Here is a 23527-nt window from a genome sequence, read left to right on the forward strand (position 1 = left end):
AGTTTATCTAAATTATAGTTTATCTGAATTTTATTTAATATAAATCTTGGGAAGTTGGGAAACTTCTCTATGTCATATTCTTGCACAGAAACAGTCTACTCTGCTAAGATAATAGCTCCAGTTAATCGGGTTCAAATTACATTTTTCAAATATTTCTGCTAATATGATTCACTGGTATACCTAACTTAATTTAATGCTAAAATACACTATTAACTGCTTTTGCAACTTTCTGGGCTCTTTTCCCCACTATAACAAATTTAGTGGTTTAGAGTGTGGAGTCTAAAGACACTTACTTAGACAAGTGTCTTAACTTCTCTATACCTCTGTTGCTTTATCTGTAAAATGGGACTCACAACAGTATCTTTGCTTTATAAGATGGCTGTGAAAATTAAACTGTATATTACATATTACCTGCAATATGGAAAGAATTCTCTAAACGTATGCTATTATTTTCATCATCACCATTATTGTTATTTCTATCATATACACTATCTAAACCAAGGGTGGAGTTCACTCTTTAGGATTAGAAGTTACCCCAAAAAATGTAAGACTGAGGAAAGAGCTGCAGAACATCAGGAAAGAGAGATCCCAGGACTTGACCAAACAGCCAGATACGTAACTATGGTTCTGATAAGTCTAACTGAAGTGGTCTTGCTAAGGGAGGTGGAGATGAGACAAAACAATCTCTAAAATTTAATCAGGATAATTTCTGTCTGATTAAGCTTTCTAGTAGAGCTAAAGAAGTTGGATATAAGAGTACAGCAAATTTCAACAGCAAAAAAGCTGAATAGTCTGATTTAAAAATGGGCAGAGGAGGGGCACCTGGCTGGCTTAGTCCATATGGCATGCAATTCTTGATCTCAGGGTTGGGAGTTCAAGCCCCACATTGAGGATAGAGCTTAAAAAAAAAAAAAAAGAAAAGATTTTTTTTAAATGGGCAGAGTTTCTAAAAAGACATTTTTCCAAAGGACATATATATGGCCAGCAGAGACATGAAAGGATGTTCCACATGAGTAATTCTCAAGGAAATGCAAATGAAAACCATAATGAGGTATCACCTAGCACCTTGAAAATGGCTAGTATGAAAAATACAATAAATAACAAGTATAGATGAGGGTGTGGAGAAAAAAGGAACCCTTGTGCACTGTTGGTAGAAATGTAAATTGGTGCAGCCACTGTGGAACACAGAATGGAAGTTCTTCAAAAAATAAAGAACTACCATACGGCGTGGCAATCCCTCTTATGGGTATATATCCAAAGGAGATGAAGGCAGGATTTCAAAGAGGTATCTGCACTCCCATGTTCACTGCAGCATTATTCAGAAAGACAAAAGACAAAAGATAAAGACAAAACAGGGAAAAACCTAGATGTCTATCAATGGGGGGGAATGGATAAGGAAGATGTGTGTATGTAGTGGAATATTATTTAGCCATGAGAAAGGAGAGCCTTCCATTTGTGGCAACATGGATGGAACTTGAGGCCATTATGAAATCAGTCAGAGACTTATATATGAAATCTAAAAGAGCTGAGCTATTAGAGGCAGAGAATGGGTGATAGTTGACAGGGACTGTGGGTGGAGGAAATGGGGAGATGTTGGTCAGAGAACTTCCTATTATAAGATAAATAAGTTCTGGGGATTTACTCTATAGCATGGTGATCACAATTAATAATGCTGTATTTTATACTAAAAAATTGCTGAGAGTAGAACTTAAATTTCTCACCACAAAAAAGAAAGGATAATTATGTGATAGGACAGAGGTGTTAGCTAATGCTACAGCAGTAACCATTTTGCTATATACAAATTCATCAAATCAATGCATTGTACACCTTCAATTTACACAATGTTATATGTAAATTATATCCCAATAAAGCTGGAAAAACAAACAAACAAAAGATACAGGGAGAAGATATATCTCTACAGGCCAAGGAGAGAGACCTCAGAAGAAACCAACCCTGCTGACAATCTTGATCTTAGGCTTCTATCCTCCACAACTGTGAGAAATAAATTTCTTTGTTCAGGCCAAAAAAAAAAAAAAAGGAAAAAAACACGAGTACAGTAAACAGTATAAAGTGCAGATTATAGTGTTTACTTAATTACTTTGAGATCTGAAAATAAAACTTAGAGTAGGAAACATTTGGTAAAATATTTAGAACTATTTTTGCATTTTTTGGTAATATTGATCATCCATATACATAATTTTATACTATTCCTCTTATCAGCATTCAACATATGTAGAGGTAGAAATGTATACATAAGAGAGTGTGATTTAGCCAACTTCAAGTAAACTCAGTAAACTGATAGAGATAAGCAATTTTACCTCAAATATTTATTAGCCTAGCTAGACTGGGGTTGTCATGGCCTATGCCAACTTAAAATTCTGCAGTTCTGAATAGCTGCACATAGTTTGAAAACTGTTGTGTCTTCCCTGTCACTACCAAGAGATGGGAAAAGTAAATAACTGAAGTGAAAGTTTTTCTCCAGAATTTAAGGGAGTTGAAAAATGCCAGTAATTTTAATATACAGTTTGCTGTTCAGTATATGTATACTGTAACACACTTGGCTCATGTTCCTAAAGTGAGTTATTATTAGTAGAACTTGAAATAAAATTGTAATTAGTCCTACTAAAGATAGTGTAATTCATCTTGATCTCTTACTCCTCTTTATTGCTCAAGTATTAGCATTATTTGTGCTTACCTATTAACTTAGGGGTTACTTAGTGAGATCCTGAACTAAAATAGGACAAAAGGTATAATATTAAAAATAATGACATAGAACATCAGGTAGAACAGCAGGTCATGGTAAATAGAAAATTTAAGACTCATGATTTTTATTTCATAGGAAATTTGATAATAGAAATTGCATTTTTAAATAAATAAAAAGTAGGTATCTTCAAACAGAGATACTTCTATTTAGGTAATTTCTATAATTTCTTTTTTTTTTTTTTGTTATAGGTAATTCATACAGAACTCTCCTTACGATTTCACTGCGTATTTTCTCATTATTTTAATGACACTTCTGCAGTCTAAGCTAAAAGTACAACTTCCCATTTATAAACCATTGTCCATTCACTCATGAGTTCATGCACCCCAAAAGAGATGTTACGATAGAATATTGTTTGAAAGAAGGGAATTATGAACCAGAGTGTTTTACTATTACCTTACTATTCCCAATTACACATTGAATTCCCTGAATTATTCAATGTATGTTCTTGTTATTCAAAATATACAATATTTGCAGCCTGACTTTTGGAACCTGACTCATACCAGAGCCTTGGAAGAGGAAGTCCCATACCAAGTACTTTCCATTGCAGAGTTAGTTACATTACTCTTGAATCCTTCCATGCCTTACAGAAAAAGCAATGAGTCTTTTGTATACTGCAACCAGGAGCAGGATGGTAAGTACCACTATTCCACACACAAGGCTGAATGCCCATCGTGGGCCCCAGGAAGTATAGAGTTGGCTGATGAACACAGGTCCAAGAATCCGGGCTGCACTTCCAGAAGCTGTTAACCAGCCCATGTACACACCCTGTGGCAGGGAGAGGGAAGGAGAAGCCGAATGATATTCAGGTTTAGCTATTTTAAAAACAGGATGATATGACTACTAGTATTAGTACTACTACTAATAATAATGATGATACTACTATTAGCAAACTATAATAAACTCACAAGAATCACTTTCTCCATCTTTGATTTTTGAGTAAATTAAATGCCTCTGTATAAATACAGCAAATAATGAACAATAAACTTAATTGATTAGTCAGTTTAAGAAAAATATAATAGTATAAAGGGACAAACAGTGTCTGCTAAAGTCCTGGAAACAATATAATTTATTTTTTTATTTTTTTAAAGATTTTATTTATTTATTTGACAGACAGAGATCACAAGCAGGCTGAGAGGCAGGCAAAGAGAGAGGAGGAAGCAGGCTCCCCGCTGAGCAGAGAGCCCGACGCGGGGCTCGATCCCAGGACCCTGGGATCATGACCTGAGCCAAAGGCAGAGGCTCTAACCCACTGAGCCACCCAGGCGCCCCAACAATATAATTTATTAATTATCCTTTACAGGCAACATTTATTTTATACTTCCTATCTTCCAAACACTGTGCTAGGTGTTTTACATGTATTGTTTCCAACATTCACAGGTTTCTGCAATTGGTATTGGATAATTAAATTTATTAAATTAAATGGGGATGCATTTAATAAACATGGAAGGTGAAGCCCAGAAAATTCAGGCAACTTGTCCACAGTATTTGAAGGCATGGTTGGCTGATTCCACTATACCACTTTTCACTATACCAAAATGTCACTCTTCCAACTACTGTACCCCAAATAATCTACCTAAGAATATATAGTGCAGCAATTCTTTTAATATCCTCAAATTGAAAACTACCTAACTGTCCATCAATGATGGATTAAGTAAATAAATTATGGTATATTTAATGAATGGAATGCTAATCAGTTGTTTAAAAGAATAAGGTCTTATATCAAGTAAGATCTTATAATGAGAACATCTATAAGCACTAACATGGAAAGAAAGCTATGGCTACTGTAAAAAAATTCAAGATGGAAAAAAATTTATATGTGATATATTCTGTGTTATCTTTTTCTAAAAAGTCAGGAGTGCACATATGCTTGAATAGGTATTGAAAAATGCAAATGAAGTGAACAGGGGTCATCTTTAGTGTATTGAGGATAAGGGGAGCCTTCATTATCTGCCATACACACTTCAAACCATTTGGCTTTTGTTACAACTATCATACATTGCTTTTGTAATTTGCTTTTATTCTTGATTTTGAAAATTTGAAAATACAATTTTATATTTTAAAAACCTCAGAAATGCTTTACCTGCTATTATAGCTTAAAAACACAGTATTAAAAATTTTCTTTTCTCTTTGTCTTGTATCATTAGAAACACTGATTTCTGTCCTCAAAATGTAAAACTATCAGTGCAATTTTTTTTTTAAAGATTTTATTTATTCATTTGACACAGAGAGATCACAAGTAGGCAGAGAGGCAGGCAGAGAGAGAGAGAGAGAGAGAGAAGCAGGCTCCCTGCTGAGCAGAGAGCCCGATGCGGGACTCGATCCCAGGACCCCGAGATCACGACCTGAGCCGAAGGCAGCGGCTTAACCCACTGAGCCACCCAGGCGCCCTATCAGTGCAATTTTTAAGGAAGAAATTCATATTTTCACTTTTTTAAAAAAAGATTTTACTTATTTGATAGACAGAGATCACAAGTAGGCAGAGAGGCAGACAGAGAAGCGGTGGGGAAGCAGGCTCCCCACTGAGCAGAGTGCCTGATGTGGGGCTTGATCTCAGGACCCTGGGATCATGACCTGAGCCAAAGGCAGAGGCTTTAACCCACTGAGCCACCCAGGCACCCCTTCATATTTTCACTTTGTGACCATTTAAACAACTTCTACTAAAAAGATAAGTCAGAAATAAAACTTGGGGGGCGCCCGGGTGGCTCAGGTGGTTAAGTGTCCAATTCTTGGTTTTAGCTCAGAACATCATCTCAGGGTTGTGAGACAGAGCCCAACACCAGGCTCTGCACTCAGCACGGATTGAGATTGAGAGCTTGAGATTCTCTTCCTTTCCCTCTACTCCTCCACTTACTCTGGTGCGCGCTCTCTCTCTCTATATCTCTCTCTAAAATAAAAAAAATAAAATCATTTTAAAAAGGGCTGAATAAGATAAAAATCCACCAAGTCAGCTTGTGTAAAAACAGAGAATGGTAGCAAAAAATGTAAGTGCTTACAACTCTATTTCATATAATTGCAATAGCAATATCAGGGTAAATGACTCACCTGAGGTTTTGGTCCCAGAATTTTTGAATATAATGTATAGGACATAACATTACAGGATGGATAGCCTATTCCAATTAGCACAGCTGATGTGAGGAACTGGGCCAGATGAATCATGGGGGTGTAGAAGCACCAGGCTTGTTCAATTGGGCAGCCAGTTGGTCCTTCATTGTGATCTTCTCTTGGAGATTTCCAAAGAGTAATAATAATTTCCCCAAATGTCGTATTAGGAATTGAATTATTACGTAAATCTGTTAAAACAAAATTAGCACAGTACATTACTTGCTAATTTTAGATGAATAACAGGGGCAAACATTATAGAATTGTGTATGGTTATACCTTCCCACTGTATTTTGGGAAACTGATTTCCCCAGGGTAACAAGATAAAGAAGCCAACCCATACAACGATGAGTCCTCCCAGTAGAATAGCACGTTCGCCAATCCTGTTAAAGAACAGAAACTTTGTAATTTAAAAACAAAACAGTATTACATAGTTCCATTACTTTTATATTTTAAAACTGTGATATAATATCTTGATCCTTTTAGTCATATACCAAATAATATGAATGTTAAATATAATTTTCCACTAAAAAGAACCAACTAATTTCATACCTAGAACAGAAAACATATAAGATAAGCCTGGAGGGGTGCCTTGTCAGTTATACGTCTGCCTTCGGATCAGGACCAAGATCTTAGGGTCCTGGAATCAAGCCCCAAGATGAGCTCCCAGCTCTACAGGGAGTCTGCTTCTCCCTCTGCCCCTTCTCTGTTCCCGCTCTCTCTCTCTAATAAATAAATAAATAAATCTTTTTAAAAAAGAAAAAGATGAGTCTGGATATTTTTTCATACCAGAAGTATTAGATGCTAGAGGTGACTACTAGGTCCTCCTAGTACCTAGATAAAGGTACTCTGAGCCAATTTGAAGATGCTGGCCAAAAACATAACAGTGTGAACACCAAAAATAATAGTAATGACAATGGATTATAACACATAAAAATGTTATAATCTATGAATTCATATTATATTAAAATAAAATATTCTTGGCTACTTTTAAAGGCTGTTAGGAAGCTGAATCATTATTTTAAAAAATCACTTAAAAAAATAAAAAAAAAAAAATAAAAAAAAAATAAAAAAAATAAAAAAAATAAAAAATCACTTAATAAAAGGAAGTAATCTTGTCTTTCCTATACAAACTGTACCTCAAGATATCCAAATAATTGGTGATAAGAAGGTTCTCTTTAAAGAAAATATTCCAAAAAATTAAATAAAGACATGATATAATTAAAAACCAGCATTGTATAATGATCTATTAATAAATTAATGAATCTAGGAATGCTTGAGAGTCACTAACAGTATAAAAAGAAATAAAATCTAACATTTCTCATGATGTAAGCATATAATACAACCTATAAAGTATATTTTTGCTGAAAAATTGAACTTAAATTTCATCAAGCTTCTGGATCTAAGGACCAATTTTTGAGAAATATAGTAAACACAGGAAAATGTAAAAAAACAAAAACAAAAACAAAACACCACAGGGTTCCATTCAATCAGCGAGATCCAAAATGCGAGAAACTATAAAACATACATCCTGATTTCTTCATTTTGGAAGGGAAAAAAAGAGAGAAAAATGTTAAATGTATAGATTAAAAGGCTTAAGAAACTTAAGAGCCTGAGTCAAGTAAGTTGTGAAACAAAAGACAGTATGAAATAAAACAAATTTTAAAAACTATTGCAACCACAGAGAACATTTGAATACTGCTTGGATATTCAGAAATCACTTAATTTTAAAATTTGTTTTTGTTATTTATTTAAGATTTATTTATTTTCGAGAGAGAGAGAGAGAAATAGAGCGCCTGTGTGCATGTACTGGGGGGAGGGGCAGAGGAAGAGAAATTCAAGCAGCCTCCCTGTGGAGTAGGCAGATGAATCACACTTACCAAGGATTGATAATTGTTGAAGTTGGGTAATGGATATTAGAAATTCAGTACATGACGCTCTCTATTCGCTTATATATGTTAGAGGTTTTCTATAATAAAAGCGAAATATACAAACAAGACCAAAGGTCTCCTAAAACAGGGTACCTGGGGGCTCAGTTGGTTAAGCATCTGCCTTTGGTTCATGCCATGATCTCAGGATCCTAGGATCAAGTCCTGCATCAGGCTCCCTGCTCAGTGGGGAGTCTGCTTCTCTCTCTCCCCCTGCCACCCTGCTCATGTTCTCTCTCTCTTGCTCACTCTCTCTCAAATAAATAAATGAAATATTTTTAAAAAGACTTCCTAAAACAATATATACAAACCCAAACACTTCACATCACCCTCAGAATACCTACAAGGTTTCACATCTTTCTAACCTAATGTTTTCCCATTTGAAGATTCCTATGTTTATAGACCCGAATAGAGGAGCCAAAATACAGATACAAACATAGACATAGATTTATATTCAAAATAAATAATAGTAAATGCATTACAGAGTAGAGCAGTCCTGCTGATAGGCATTCTTACATATTGTCCAATTCTCCCATTTGCCATTTCTGTCATTCTGCCCTGGTCAAATTTGTTTTCCTGCTTCTTTCTAACACTGATGCTCTCTCCCAACCCTGCCCTTGCTACTCTTTATTTTCTTCCTCTCTCTGTTCTTCTTCACAGTACTTATCACTACCTGATTTCACATTTTTATTTATTGGTTTTCCCACCCAATAGAATACAAGCTCTTTGAAGGTATGAATTGGACAATCTGTAAAAATGCCTATCAGCAGGACTGCTCTACTCTGTAATGCATTTACTATTATTTATTTTGAATATAAATCTATGTCTATGTTTGTATCTGTATTTTGGCTCCTCTATTCGGGTCTATAAACATAGGAATCTTCATAGTATCTCCCATTGCGCTTAACCCTACACACGGACTCAAGATTTGTTAATTGATTTTAGAACTTTATAAAGTTCTAAGGTATTTTTTAAAAAGATTTAAAAAATTTATTTGTTTGAGAGAGAGGGAGAGAGAGAAAGAGCATGAGCAGGGGACAGGAGAAGGAGAAACAGTCTCGATCCCAGGACACTGGGATCATCACCTGAGCAGAAGGCAGATGCTTAACCAACTGAGCCACCCAGGTGCCCCTAAAGTTCTAAAGTATTATTAAAGCATTTTAGGAATAATCAAATTCTTAGAATTGTCAAATTCATCAACTAATGTGCCATCCTAGACTGTATGAATGAACTTAATTTTATACAAGCACTTTCTCCAAAGCATGTTATTGCAGTTGTAGTTTTACAAAATGCTTCTTTTTTTTTTTTTTTTTTTAAGATTTTATTTATTTATTTGACAGAGATCACAAGTAGGCAGAGAGGCAGGCAGAGAGAGAGAGAGCAGGAAGCAGGCTCCCTGCAGAGCAGAGAGCCTGATGTGAGGCTCGATCCCAGAACCCTGGGATCATGACCCGAGCCGAAGGCAGAGGCTTTAACCCACTGAGCCACCCAGGCGCCCCACAAAATGCTTCTTTAAAACAATGTTCTTGGGGTGCCTGGGTGGCTCAGTCTGTTAAGTGTCTGCCTTGGGCTCAGGTTGAGATCCTGGGATTCTGGAATTGAGCCCTGCAGCCCAGCTGGCTCCCTACTGAGCTGGGGGTCTGCTTCTCCCCCTCCCTCTGCTCATGCTCCTGTTCTCTTTCCCTCAAATAAATAAATAAAATCTTTTAAAAATTTTTAGAAAAGAAATATTCTGTGGTCAAAGTTACAAGTAACTTTGAGAAATGCTACATAATGTCTTTGTCATTATGGTGATATTATATCTATGCACCTAAGATCTGGAAATTTTAGAGTAAAAGAAGTTTGGTAATTTTAACCAGAATTTTCCAGACTTAACCATTCAATCTTTTCTGTTGTACAACCTATACAGCAGAATAGAATTTTATAAAATACACTTTAAGAAATACTTTAAATAAAACATAATATACAAAAGATATGTTAGAAGAAATTAATTCACTTTGTAAAATATCTTGCTTTACCAAAGAATATGTCATATGGTATAGAAATATCATGTTCTTTTAATAAACTTTAAATCTGTTTGCAACCATTCAAGGACTAAAAGTAATACACAATGAGAGAAAAACTTTAAGGTATTTTACAAACACAGTTGTTTACATTGTTAGCTCTGTTTCATGTTTCACTTTTTTAGAAAAAAGACTTTTTTAAAAGTCTATTTTAAAATTCACTGAAACAAAATCAAAGACACATAACTTACTTCTTGGAAAGTAATTTAATCCCCATGAAAATAATAACTGCCTCAACTCCAAGAGCAGCAAGTATTACTCCATCATATAATACAGCTTGTTCTCTAGTCCAGGCATACATATCCATTGTTAATGGAGTAACAATTCTAAGAAAAACAAAAAAAAAAATGTTTTAATTTAAATCATAGGCATTATAAATGTGAAATAGCTTTAATAACAATACTGATATATTCAAGAATTTGCCCCCCTTTTAGAAATGACACCAGCTCTACATTAAAAAAAAAAAATTAACACATTTTAAGCACATTTTATTGCTACGTGCACTAGCTACTAAGTTAGGCTGTTTGTATTTTTTATTTACTAATATTTATTCTAATTATATAAGTAATAGATCCACATTGCAAAAATTCTGAAGGACAGGAAAAGAAACAAACTGTAATTCTTACCATTCTAACTAACTAGTCATGGTTAAATCGGTTTAAATTGGTTTCTTTTTAATTTCATTGAAATAAGTAATAACATAATATTAACAATGTTACTATAATTAAGTTATTAGAAACTTGCTGGATTTTTCTTCCTCAGTCTCTTTCATCCCTATTTCTGAATGTATTTCTTTCCCTACTTCTTGGTGTTTTTTTTTTGGAAGATTTAATTAATTTATTTGAGAGAGTCAGTGAGAGAGAGCCAGAGAGGGAGAAGGAGCAGAGGGAGTGACAGAGGGAGAAGGAGAAGTAGTCCAGGATCATGATCTGAGCTGAAGGCAGATGCTTAACTGACCGAGCCACCCAGGTACCCTTCTTTCCCTACTCTTGAATGTTGTTCTTATTCTATATGACTGTCTCCTTCCTTGCTAAGCTTCTTTTCCTACTCTCTATCTCCTCTATTAACTGGCTACAAAATCGAATTGAAATATATTGGGGCACCTGGGTGGCTCAGTGGGTTAAGCCTCTGTCTTCGGCTCAGGTCATGGTCTCAGGGTCCTTGGATTGAGCCCTGCATCAGGCTCTCTGCTCAGCGGGGAGCCTGCTTCCCCTCTGTCTGCCTGCCTCTCTGCCTGCTTGTGATCTCTCTCTCTGACAAAAAATAAATAAAATATTCAAAAAAAAAAAAAGAAATATAGTTAAGATATTCATTCTTTTTTTTTTTTAAAGATTTTATTTATTTATCAGAGAGAGAGAGGGAGAGCGAGCGAGCACAGGCAGACAGAATGGCAGGCAGAGGCAGAGGGAGAAGCAGGCTCCCTGCTGGGCAAGGAGCCTGATGCGGGACTCGATCCCAGGACGCCGGGATCATGACCTGAGCCGAAGGCAGCCGCTTAACCAACTGAGCCACCCAGGCGTCCCTAAGATATTCATTCTTAAAAAAAAGAAGAACATCACCATTTTTAATTTGATTATCAGAAGAGCTAATGTGGAAAATGGTTTGGTAGTTTCTCAGTAAGTTAAACATAGAATTACCATATGATTTAGCAAATCCACCTCTGGGTATACAACCAAAAGAACTGAAAGCAGGGACTCAAACATATACCTGTACACCAGTGTTCATCACAGCATCATAGTATTATTCACAAGTGCCGAAAGGTGGAAATAACCCAAAAATCCACTGATAGATGAATGGATAAATGAAACTGGTATATACACACAATGGAATATTATTTAGCCATAAAAGGTATGAAATTCAAATATATGCTATAATATGGATGAACCTTAAAAACATCTTGCTAAGTAAAATAAGCAAGACACAAAAGGACAAAAGGAAATGTGTTGTATGATTCCATTTATTTGAGGTACCTAGATTGGGCAAACCCACAGAGAATGTAGAATAAAGGCTACCAGGGGCCGGGTGAGGGGCACTGGGGACTTACTGTTTAATGGGTGTAAAACTTCTATTTAGAATGAGGAAAAGATTCTGGAAATGGATAGGGGTTATGGTGTACAACATTTGTGAATAGACTTAATGCCATTAAATTGTACAATTAAAAATAGTTAAAATGGTACACTTTATGTTATGTGTATTTTACCACAATTTTTAAAAATGCCCCCAAAATCAGATGAACTGAAATTTTCACATACTTTAATAATTTTAAAAATACAAAATCAAGCAAATCTACATGTACTGGCATAAAAATGTCACAATGATTACAAAGGAATAAACCAAATTTTCAAGTGATGTCCATATTCCAGGTTGATTTAATACACACATACACCCCACTACTTATAGTTGTATAGAAAAAAAATTTGAAAAATTAATACTGAAATATTAGCAGTGGTTACTTCCAGGGAAAGAAGTGGATGTGGAGATACAGTTATAGAGTTTAGAATATTTATACCAAGAATGTACTATTTTTACAATAAAATGGAAAGGCATTTTAAAAATAAAAAGCCATATGATAGCTAAGAGTCAACAAAACTTACACAAGGCAAGGATTTTGTAATATACTACTTTTTTTTTCAGGATCAGAGCTTGAATAGTTTTAACAGGTTGCCAGACTGAACCCAATACATGTAAATATAAATAGATAGTTATATAGCCTAAAGTTAATTAAATCATGGCACTGAAGTTTTAGAACTACATTAAATATATATATATAAAACTCAGAAAAAGAAAAGAAAGACTAGTGAACAGATTCCTTTATAAGGAAGTGAGATAAAGTAGTAAGATTACAGATAAGTATTAAACTCTATTCAGGTTAAAAGCATAAAATTTATATGTACTTTTTTCATCATGACAAAAAATATGCCTTACATAAAGTTTTTGAGAACATCAATATACCTGATTAATGTTGCATTAAGAATTGCATTATTCATTATATCATGTTATTCATCAAATCATGTTATTCATTATTATTCATTATAATTTGTATTCATTATTATAAGTTGCATTATTTATGTAATGTGATTTGATGAAGACAAAATAAAACTTACGTTTCAAAAAGGGCAAAGATAAATAGAACCACAAAAAACAGAACATTGGTGGCCACAACTGCAACTTGATCAATATTTCCTTGGGGAACCTGAACTTCATCTGTACTTGCTGTAATAAATAGGAGAAAAATTTTATGACTTAAACATCTAATTTTTCTAATGACACTAAAATAATGTAGAAATTTTATGTAGCAAATTCTATGACTGAACATTTAAAATCACTTTTAGGCTCAAAGCAGTTTAAAAGTAACAATTTAAGACAGAAATAATTTTTATTTTTTTAAAGATTTTACTTATTTGAGAGAGCTAGAGCACAAGCAGGGGGAACTTCAGAGGGAGAGGGAGAAGCAGACTCCTCTCAGAGGGGAGAGCCCAATGCAAGGCTCAATCCCAGGTTCCTCGGATCACAACGTAAGCCAAAGGAAGATGCTTAACCAAATGAGCTACCCAGGTACCCCAACAGAAATAATTTTTATAATGAAATTTGAAAATAAAGTGAATTTTCTTCCCAGGAGCTATACTTTCTGTTATCTATAGGAAATAGTTGTATTTTCAACAAACTTTCTTTCAATCCAAAGCAGGAATATTATAAAATTATATAAAATGATCTCATACTAAAAATATTTCCATTGCAGGCACCTGGGTGGCTAGTTGGTTAAGCAGCCAACTCGTGGTTTCAGCTCAAGTCATGGTCTCAAGGTCAGGAGATTGAGCCCTGCATCAGGCTCTGCATTTCAGTGGGGAGTCTGCTGTAGATTCACTCTCCCTCTCCCTCTGCCTCTCTCCCTGCTCATGTACTCTCTTTCTCGCCCTCAAGAAATAAAATCTTTTAAAAAAGTAAATTTCCATTGCAAGGTTTTTTCCTATTTCACTTAAATTTTAAACTTACGAGGATTTCAATGAAGACCTCATAATAGTTTATTAAATCAGTTAGTTCTGTGATTCACTTCAATGGATATATATTTTGAATTTCAATGCTATGTGAAATTAGAATTAGTAAATATCTTCATGTTATTATCACAATTTTTCGAAGTCCTTATGTCATTATTTATATTTTTATCAAGGAATACATTTTATGGGGCACTTGGGTGGCTTAGTCATTAAGCATCTGCCTCCAGCTCAGGTCATGACCCCGGGTCCTGGATCAAGTCCCACATCTGTCTCCCTGATCATCAGAAGCCTGCTTCTCCTCTCCCATTCCCTCTCCTTGTGCTCCTTCTCTCTCTCTGTCAAGTAAATAAATAAAATCTTAAAAAAAAAAAAAGAAAAAGAAAAGAGAAATATATATTGCAAATAACCACCAAGATTTGATGGTGGTTTTATAAATTAGGAGGGCAGGGGTGCCTGGGTGGCTTAGTTGTTAAGTGTCTGCCTTTGGCTCAGGTCATGATCCCAGGATCCTGGGATCAAGCCCAACATCAGGCTTTCCGCTCAGTGGAGAGCCTGCTTCTCCCTCTCCCACTCCCCTGCTAGTGTCTTGTGTATACTCTCTCAGTCAGATAAATAAAATCTTTAAAACAAAAATAATAAATTAGGAGGGCAAAGTGAGTGTACTTATTTATCTTGAACTATGTAGTTAAGCTGCACACTATTGACTGTGAATAGGACTATTTCTGATGTAACCAAGAAGTGTGAAGCCATATATATTTACTTATATACATCTGTCACGCTATTTTATAAATTATCCACTTATTCAGAGTAAACCAAGTTGGTAACTCAAGAACATCTTTATTTTATGCTATCTTTAAGCATATGTGCAGCAGCAGCAGGGGGCAAGGGGTTACTTCCCTCAGACAGTTTTTCTCATCATAAAAAAGTTAGAAGCCGGGGCACCTGGGTGGCTCAGTGGGTTAAGCTGCTGCCTTCGGCTCAGGTCATGATCTCAGGGTCCTGGGATCGAGTCCCGCATCAGCCTCTCTGCTCAGCAGGGAGCCTGCTTCTCTCTCTCTCTCTCTCTCTCTCTCTCTCTCTCGGCCTGCCTCTTCGTCTACTTGTGATCTCTGTCTGTCAAATAAATAAAATCTTTAAAAAAAAAAAAAGTTAGAAGCCAGTCTTTACTCCTTTGAATCAAAAGGCAACCCTGCCCCAAGTAAGACTGGAGTTTGCTTCATATGCGCTTAGTTTTCCGCAGCCTCTACCCACTACTGGCTTCAATGGGGAAAGCTCTGAAATGTTGCATTCTAGATTATGAGGGCCAACTGGGTATCCAATTATGAGGTTTTTAAAGTTTTTATTTTTGTTTTTTTGTTTTCTTTGACAGAGAAAGAAAGACACAGGAAGAGAAGGAGCACAAGGAGCAGGAGAGAAAGAAGGAGAAATAGGCTTGCCGCTGAGCAGGTAGCTCCATGAGCGGCTTGATCCCAGCATCCTGGGATCATGACCTGAGCTGAAGGCAGATGCTTAATGAATGAGCCATCCAGGCTCCCCAAATTATAAGAATTTTTAAGAAAACCATAGATTCATATTAATTCAAAGACTATGTAATTAGAAATTATAACCTATCCAATGATAATATTTTTAATAATAGCAAAAAAGCGGGCAGATTTAAATACTTACTGAAATTGAAAAATGACTTTTGTTTTGGAAACCATTTTGAAGTACCTAGATTCTTAAGAAAGAAAATAAGTCTGGTCTTTCTTTTTTTTTTTTTTTTTTTTTAAAGATTTTATTTATTTATTTGACAGACAGAGATCACAAGTAGGCAGAGGCAGGCAGAGAGAGAGGAGGAAGCAGGCTCCCCGCTGAGCAGAGAGCCCGATGCGGGACTCGATCCCAGGACCCTGAGATCATGACCTGAGCCGAAGGCAGCGACTTAACCCACTGAGCCACCCAGGCGCCCCAAGTCTGGTCTTTCTAAACTCTCATTTGTGCAGTGCTGTGCAACAGACCTCTGACATGATAGAAATGTTCTTCGCCTGTGTTCTATAATTCAGTTAGATTTAATTTAACACTTGAAATGTTGCTAGTGTGCCTGAGGAATTTCTTAAATGTTATTTAAATTAAATTTAAATAGCCATATGTGGCTTGTGTCTACCATACTGGACAGTGTGTTTCAGAGACCAGCAGCATCAGCTCCCATGGTAGCTTATTATAAATGTAGACTCTCAGAATATCACTACGTTCATCAGATTTAGTAAATAAAAATACAGGATACCCAGTTAAGTTTGAATTTGTGATAAATAATAATAATAATATTTTCTGTGCAATATTTGAAATTTAAGTATAAGAATGTTCCATGAAATATCTGAGGCATATTTACACTAAAAGATTATTTGTAAAAATAAATAAATAAAATAAATAATATATAATAAAATATATTATTTTATTTATTTTAATTAATAAAATATATTATTTTATTATATATTATTTATATGTATTTTATTATATATTATATAATAAAATATATTATTATATAATTTTATTTAAAATAATAAAAAATAAAATAAATAAAATAAAAGATCATTTGTTGTTTATCTGAAATCTAAATTTAACTGGCTGAGACATATTTATACTAAAAAATTATTCAAATTCAACTGGGCATCCTGTGTTTTATCTGGCAGCCCTAATCAGCCCTTGTCCCTTAGGCCTAGTGATTCAGAACTGGCATTTTAACAAGCTTTTCAGGTGCTTAATAAGCATATTAAAGTCAGTGAAGCACTGATTGATATTGTTATTCTTTTCCAATTTCTGGAAAGATTTCACTTCTGATGTATCTCCCTTGTCTTAGCACCTTATACTCACCCTCTTCAAATTGTTCATTCCTTTTATCTGATAGGTCCTTTAAGTTAGCACCCTATTTTTCACGTTTTAAGCAAAGTGGCTTATACCCCCTGCTGGCACTTGCTCACCATTCTTTCTTTACTTTGCTTTTCTTTCATTTTGAAAACTTTCAAATATATATTCAGCCCCTCTATCCAACAATATTTTGCCACACTTAATTCATCTACCCCTTCCTTTTTTTTCCTCTCCCTCTTTGTTGCTATAGTTTTTCACTGGCTTACTCTGAAATTTGTATCTTTAGCTTTGATCTCAATGGCCAAAATTACAAATGCCTCAGCATTTTTGAGTTTTTCTACTGTAGCAGTATATTTAGCTTGATCCAAACTGAAATCATTTTCTCTGTTCAACTGATGTCCCTTCCTAAATTCTTGTTCTCGCCCATTCTTTCACTTATCTAGACTCAAAACAACTCCCTCTATTCCTTAATATGCCATATCTAATCTGTCAAGAATCGTGACTTTTTTTTTCCCTTCAAAAACTCGTATCCATCCCTTCTCCATTCTTAGTTGCTGCCCTAGTTCAGGCCTTTACACATCTGTATTAGTCTCACATGGAATCTATTATCAGACTTCTTCTTTTTTCAAAAACTTACTAATGCTCCCCACCACTCTGTTCTCCACCCTACTACTTTTAACTTAACCTTCCACTAGTTTTGTCATGAAAATTAAATAAAATGGCTATAAAAGTACTTAGTAAAATAACACTTTGTTTTTTTCACAACTTTCCAAACTCCTTAAAGGCAAGAACTGAGTTGCAATCTTTTGCACAGAGGGGTACACTCCCCAAGAAGTAAAATAGTGGTTTATTTAGTAAAATATACCTACTGGCCAGATTGGATACCTACTTCTGAGTTCAGAGAAAGATCTAAGGGATGAAAATATACACTTGTAAGAGTACACCAAAAGAATAAAAATACACGAGAGAAACCTGTTCCCATGATTAAGGGAGTAAAGAAATGCTTGAGACAGAAAAACACATTTAGAAGGAAAGTTACTGAAATCATCCCAAAGAACTGGAGGGTTTTAAGATATTGGCTCTTTACAACAAAGAGGAAGTGATTTTTTAGCAATGGTTTTAGCCTTGCCAATCATGAACACCAAATAACTGATCTGGGCATACCTTTTTAATATTTTTTTAACTTTAAAAATTAAAAAAAATTAAATATTTTATGTATTTATTTGAGAGAGAGAGATTGAGAGAATGAGTGGGAGGAGCAGCAGATGGAGAAGCAGACTCCCCTTGGAGGGGGAGCCCTACTTAGGACTCTCCTGGGATCATGACCCAAGCCAAAGGTAGATGCTTAACCAGCTAAGTCACCCAAGGAGCTCCTGGGCAAGCATTTTTAAACAATAATCAATTTAGGGGTGCCTGGGTGGCTCAGCCCATTGAGGGGCTGCCTTCAGCTGGGGTCATGATCCTAAGGTCCTGGGGTTGAGCACTGCATTGCCCTCCCTGCTCAGTGGGGAGCCCGCTTCTCCCTCTCCTGCTCTTCCCCCTGCTTGTGCTCTTTCTCTCTCTCAAATAAATAAATAAAATCTTTTAAAAAATAATAATCAATTTAGGTAACTTTCAACTTTGAAGATCCTCCCCAGTCACCCACTGTACTGTCCTCAGAAGCAAAATCCAAGTAAATATCAGACAGACAGAATCATCAGAAACACTTTGATAATGTGCAATTCTAGCAATTTAGTCAAACAGGTTAAATAGTACCTTCTTCAAAATTAACATTTTTACACTGTCGTCCTGAGTCATCCACACGATGTTCTCTTAAATAGAAAAAAATAAGTATTGTATCCATGAAAAACTTAGTATAATAGATAAATGACTTAAATTTATTAGTAGCCTCCTATTTTTGCACATTCTGATATGGGTTTCTTTTTACTGACTTCTGACTAATGAGATTACTACCAGTGAGATATAACCAACAAAATTTAAAAGGTACAAGTTACAATTACTATATTATCCTATAAAATGAAAAATAATATTCAATTCATTCAAAAGCACACATGATCTACCTTAATAAATATTTGAAGTTTTCCATGATTTTGAACATTTTTTGTTAATGTTTTTGGGCCTTTGGATAAAGTACTCCAAGGAAATATAAAGTAATAAAACTTCTGTAGTTTTATAAAATTTCTTCTAATGAACAAAAAAGATAGGAGAGGTAAATAAATTTTGGATTTAAGGTTGATACCAATCATTAATCAACTTAAAATGTTACTTTCATGCTATTCCCCAATTTAGAAACCTATAGTTAGGAAATCAAGATCAAACCTTGAGTCTTCAAAGACTTTATTCTCAATTATCAGATTGTCCATTATTTGTTCTGAGTACTATATTCATTAGCTGATCAAAAAAACACGAACACAATTATAGATATCAAAAGCCAAACAAAGCCTTTATAGGAATAATTATCTTCCAATAATGATAGTGCTTATTTAATTTCACAATTTACAAAGGTAGTTTCATCATTTCTATATAATTACCTTAATAGAATAAGGATCAGAATAATATTTAAAACTCCCAGGAACGCGCCAAGTAAAACTGGTGCTGTGTACATGTTTATCTGTAGTTTAATGGTATCCCATGTCACGCCCTTTTCTCCAATGAGAGCAAAACAAGCCTGAAAAACTTAATAAAATAAAATGTATACAGATGAATTATTAAGTAGGAGGCACAAGCTAAAAAACATGTGAAAGACATTTACAAGATTGGAAGCAACATTATGGAATCATCCATCTACATCATGTATCTCAATAGAGGCAAGAAAGTTCAGGGGAAGGGGGTACAATATTATTTCTTCTGTATAAAGCATAGATACTCATATAGTACATAAAAGATATACAATTGATCTGTGGTATTAGGAAAAAAATGTCTAAGAAGGCTCCTAACAATGAGAAAAATGTTAAACACCGATGTACATATACTCACAAAGTTTTATATCTAAAGTAACTTGTCAGTATCTTCCTTTTTAAAAAAACATCTCCACAGGAAATCTAAATTATCCAGTTTCTTCTATAAATAAATCATGATTTAATTTAAGAAACAGAATGTCACATTTTAAGTCAACATTTCAAATTATCACTGTGTATGTAAGGTATTTAAATTATATATATTTTTAAAATTTGTATCTATGGCAAAAATCAGATTGGAAGAGTACTGGTTTGCTTTCCTGATGTAGATTCTATATCTGACTCTTCCAAAATTTACATGCAAACTTAAGGCAAGGATGAAGTAAGATACTACATATAAAATACTTAGAACGGTGTCTAGCACATAGTAAGCATTCATTAAATGCTAGTGCTGTTAATGTGGTTATTATAGGAAAGGTCAACTAATCTTTTTCTGGTCTATATTTACATTTAAATATAATACAAATATTTAAATGAGATAATCTGTAAAATACCTTTTTTTTCCTATCTCTTTCTTTTTGATTATTTCTTTTATTCTTAGGTTGAAAATGTGGAAAATCAATGAACAAGGTGATATAAATTTTAGTGCTGATCTTTTTTTTTTTCTAATGTCCTGTCTGCCTTTATACTAGCTAGTACTGTCTCTGAACTTCCATTTTCTTGGCACTAAAATGTTATGAGATTTATTACATGCTTTTACCTCATTTATTTTATTTTGTTTTATCATTATTTAATCCTTAAAATACTTCTTAAGTGGTCAAAATATTTACTGAGAACCTAAGTCTATACCAGGTACTGTGCTAGATACGAGGGGTAGAGTGGTAAATAAAAAAGACCCACACTGTATCTTCAAATATTTTATAATATGGCAGTCAGTCCAATTATTCTACATTTGTGCTTATTATATTTTTCTACAGAATACTAAACTGAACCATTAGATTTCGGTGAAGGATAAATTAGATTATCTTTTTTAGAGCCTTTTCTTGGCTATCTAAAAGGAAGTAATGGAAACGGGTGAGGGTGGAATATTAATGATGAAATAAACTGAGCTGGATTCAAAGCGATGATATTCATAACTGTAATATTCAAAGCATGAGACAATTATATATTTTTTAATGTTTTCTAAGCATAAAGATTACTAATTTATCTATTCAGCAAAAAATTACCTGCTTTGGGGAAGTATTAAATTTCATTAATAATGTTTTACACTCAAAGTTCAAATGAAGCTTTGGAAGAAAAATGGTCTTTAAACAGTCTTTTAAAAATTCTTTCATTTTCTTCAACCTTAGAAAAATCTGAAAGACATGGGCAAAGGGCAGAAGGGTAAAGAGCCTTCTATAACTTTCCTTGAATACTCAGTCAAAAGAATTTTGTTTCTAATAAATGGGCGGTGCAAACTATTATGGAGAAGTCAAGCTAAATGATTATTTCAAAGAGCATACACTTTGGAGTCAGAGTTAGCTTTAAACCTCATATTTCCCATATGCTATCTGGCTGACCTTGAATAATTTAGATTCTCTATGCCTTGGTGTCCTAATCTGTAAAATGGGACTAATATAATTTGCTTTAGAGGTCATTTGTTAACACATATAAAGAGCCTAGCCTCCAGCTGGATCAAAAAATATTAGTGTCCTTTCAGGTATGAGGTTTTATACTTGGACCCATTTCACATTTGAACCTTGAAATTTCTCCTAGTTCAAGTAATGACAAGTGAAAAATACCTACCTGGACCTAAGATAAAACCCAATGCTTGACATGCACTAGTGTTTGCCATGGAACTTGTTCTTTCCTGAAGAGAAGTAGCACCGGCAATATATGATCTAATAACTGCCACATTTCCTAAAAAAAGACACAATAATTCAAAGTAAAAGAAAATATCCTTCAGTTTATAGAATTCAACTTAATTTGGCTTTATATAGAACAAAAATCACTGCTTCCTCTTTATGATCATACAAAGCATGTACATTAAGCAAATGTATCAATTAATGGAAAATATTGCTTTCGGTAACATGAAAACACAGTTAAAGATCTGAATGAATGAAAAAGGCATTATGGAAATGTTAAACGTTTTTTCTTCATTAAATATGGAGAAAGCACTGAGTGAATGGTATACTACTGATTGTTACAACTATTTTTTTTTTAAAGATTTTATTTTTTATTTGACAGACAGAGATCACAAGTAGGCAGAGAGGCAGGCAGAGAGAGAGGAGGAAGCAGGCTCCCTGCGGAGCAGAGAGCCCCATGTGGGGCTCGATCCCAGGACCCTGGGATCACGACCTGAGCCGAAGGCAGAGGCTTTAACCCACTGAGCCACCCAGGCGCCCTGTTACAACTATTTTTAAAACAAAGATGTCAGACACTGCATGCTTTGCACCCATAATATAAGAAACAGAAAAAGAAATCCACTATGAATTGGGCTGAAAAAAATTTATTGAAAAAAAACTCTCTTGAGTTCTTATTATGTGCAAAAGACTCTGTAAGGGGCCACAGAATATTTCAGGAAGTCATAAATTGTCTCTCATTATAAAAGTTTTCTATCTGGTTAGTGATAAAGGATGAAAACAATGCAAAACAGTATATAAGCAAGTGCCACAGACTAGAGAAAGGAAAGATCTGTTAAGGAATAGTTACCTAAGAAAGCTTTATGGAAGATACAGAACTTGAACTGAATCTTGAAGGATGAAGAATGATGGGAACAGAATAAAGAAACTATAGGTAATGGGAACATCATGAGGAAAGGCAAAATGACAGGAAAGATATGTGTCTATTTGTAATGAGATATCTATATGTGAGATATGAGATTTTGAGGGGCTGACACCAGGTGAGAGAGGGCCATAAATGTCAGCATGAATGTAGGTCTGACACAGCCAAACATACACATACATACATATTACCTGCTCCAAATCCCACCAATCCACGAGCAACCAACATGTAGTATTTATTATGAGAAGCTGGAACGTGGACATAGGCATAGAGGCAGTTAGCCGCAACCGAAATGAAGATGGAGACAGTAAGAGGTTCTTTTCTTGGTCTATAATTAGACCACAAACCAAATATAGGTGAAGCTACCATTTGGCCAAGACTAAATGAAGCAATAACCCAGCCCAAAAAACTTGCATCAGCTGTCTGATCAATCTGCAGAAAAAAGTACAATGCTTTAAGAATTGTTATCCAAGAAAAATAAAGGTTATAAAACTTAAATACATTTTTCAGACCATGTAACATTTCCTATTTAAAAAAATAAAAACAATAATTCTAAAATATAAGTTTTGTGACACTATTATTTATAATAAGGGATTCAAACTTCTGACATTATAATTAAATGTGCTACCAATTCACTACACACTAGGAAAAAAATGCTTGGGAAGGCTCATCTTTTAGGAAGATTTATGGGAATTTCTGGTTCATAAAAATCTTGTTAAAAATAACCACATTATATATATAAAATAATCACATCATAAAAATAATATGCCATTCCTTAATTAGTATAATGTAAATATAGTTGGTGATGCCTGGGTGGCTTAGCTGGTTAAGCATCTGCTTTAGGCTCAGGTCACGTTCCCTGGGTCCTGGGATGGAGCCCCCCATCAGGCTCCCTGCTCAGCAGGGAATCTGCTGCTCTCTTCCCCCTGCCTCTCCATCCTGCTCATGTTCTCTCTCTGTCTCTCTCTTCTCTCTCTCTCTAAAATAAAATAAATAAATAAAATCTTTAAAAAAATAATGTAAATTTAATTCTTTAGACTTATGCTACTCCATAAGCTAAATAGCCATTAGCACCATAAATGTATTTTTTTTCATAAACGTATTTTTTTTAATTGGGTACAATAGTCAAAAGCTTAAAGAAGAGAATAAAAACACAAAAGTTGAAAGATAATTC

General features: G+C 34.7%; 1 protein-coding gene across 3 annotated transcripts in view; it reads right to left on the reverse strand.

Annotated features, from left to right (window-relative positions):
* MFSD8 (major facilitator superfamily domain containing 8) overlaps positions 1-23527 on the reverse strand; it is a 38182-nt gene that overhangs the window by 1948 nt on the left and 12707 nt on the right. Inside the window, exons 4-13 of one of the 3 annotated variants that reach the window (XR_004283290.1) lie at positions 22545-22785; positions 21376-21489; positions 19225-19369; positions 18449-18504; positions 12959-13067; positions 10046-10180; positions 6143-6246; positions 5807-6054; positions 3265-3529; positions 860-898 (exon numbers count right to left, since the gene is read on the reverse strand). Coding sequence is in view for 1 of the 3 variants with exons in the window: in XM_032333389.1 (XP_032189280.1) it covers positions 3323-3529; positions 5807-6054; positions 6143-6246; positions 10046-10180; positions 12959-13067; positions 18449-18504; positions 19225-19369; positions 21376-21489; positions 22545-22785 (1359 nt within the window). In the remaining 2 variants the exon portion in view is untranslated. Of the gene's footprint in view, positions 1-859; positions 899-1983; positions 3530-5806; positions 6055-6142; positions 6247-10045; positions 10181-12958; positions 13068-18448; positions 18505-19224; positions 19370-21375; positions 21490-22544; positions 22786-23527 lie in introns of those variants that run through there. The other 2 variants (XR_004283289.1, XM_032333389.1) reach the window with 2 other exon arrangements.

This window comes from Mustela erminea, chromosome 2 (genome assembly GCF_009829155.1).
Source record: "Mustela erminea isolate mMusErm1 chromosome 2, mMusErm1.Pri, whole genome shotgun sequence".
Lineage (NCBI taxonomy): Eukaryota > Metazoa > Chordata > Mammalia > Carnivora > Mustelidae > Mustela > Mustela erminea.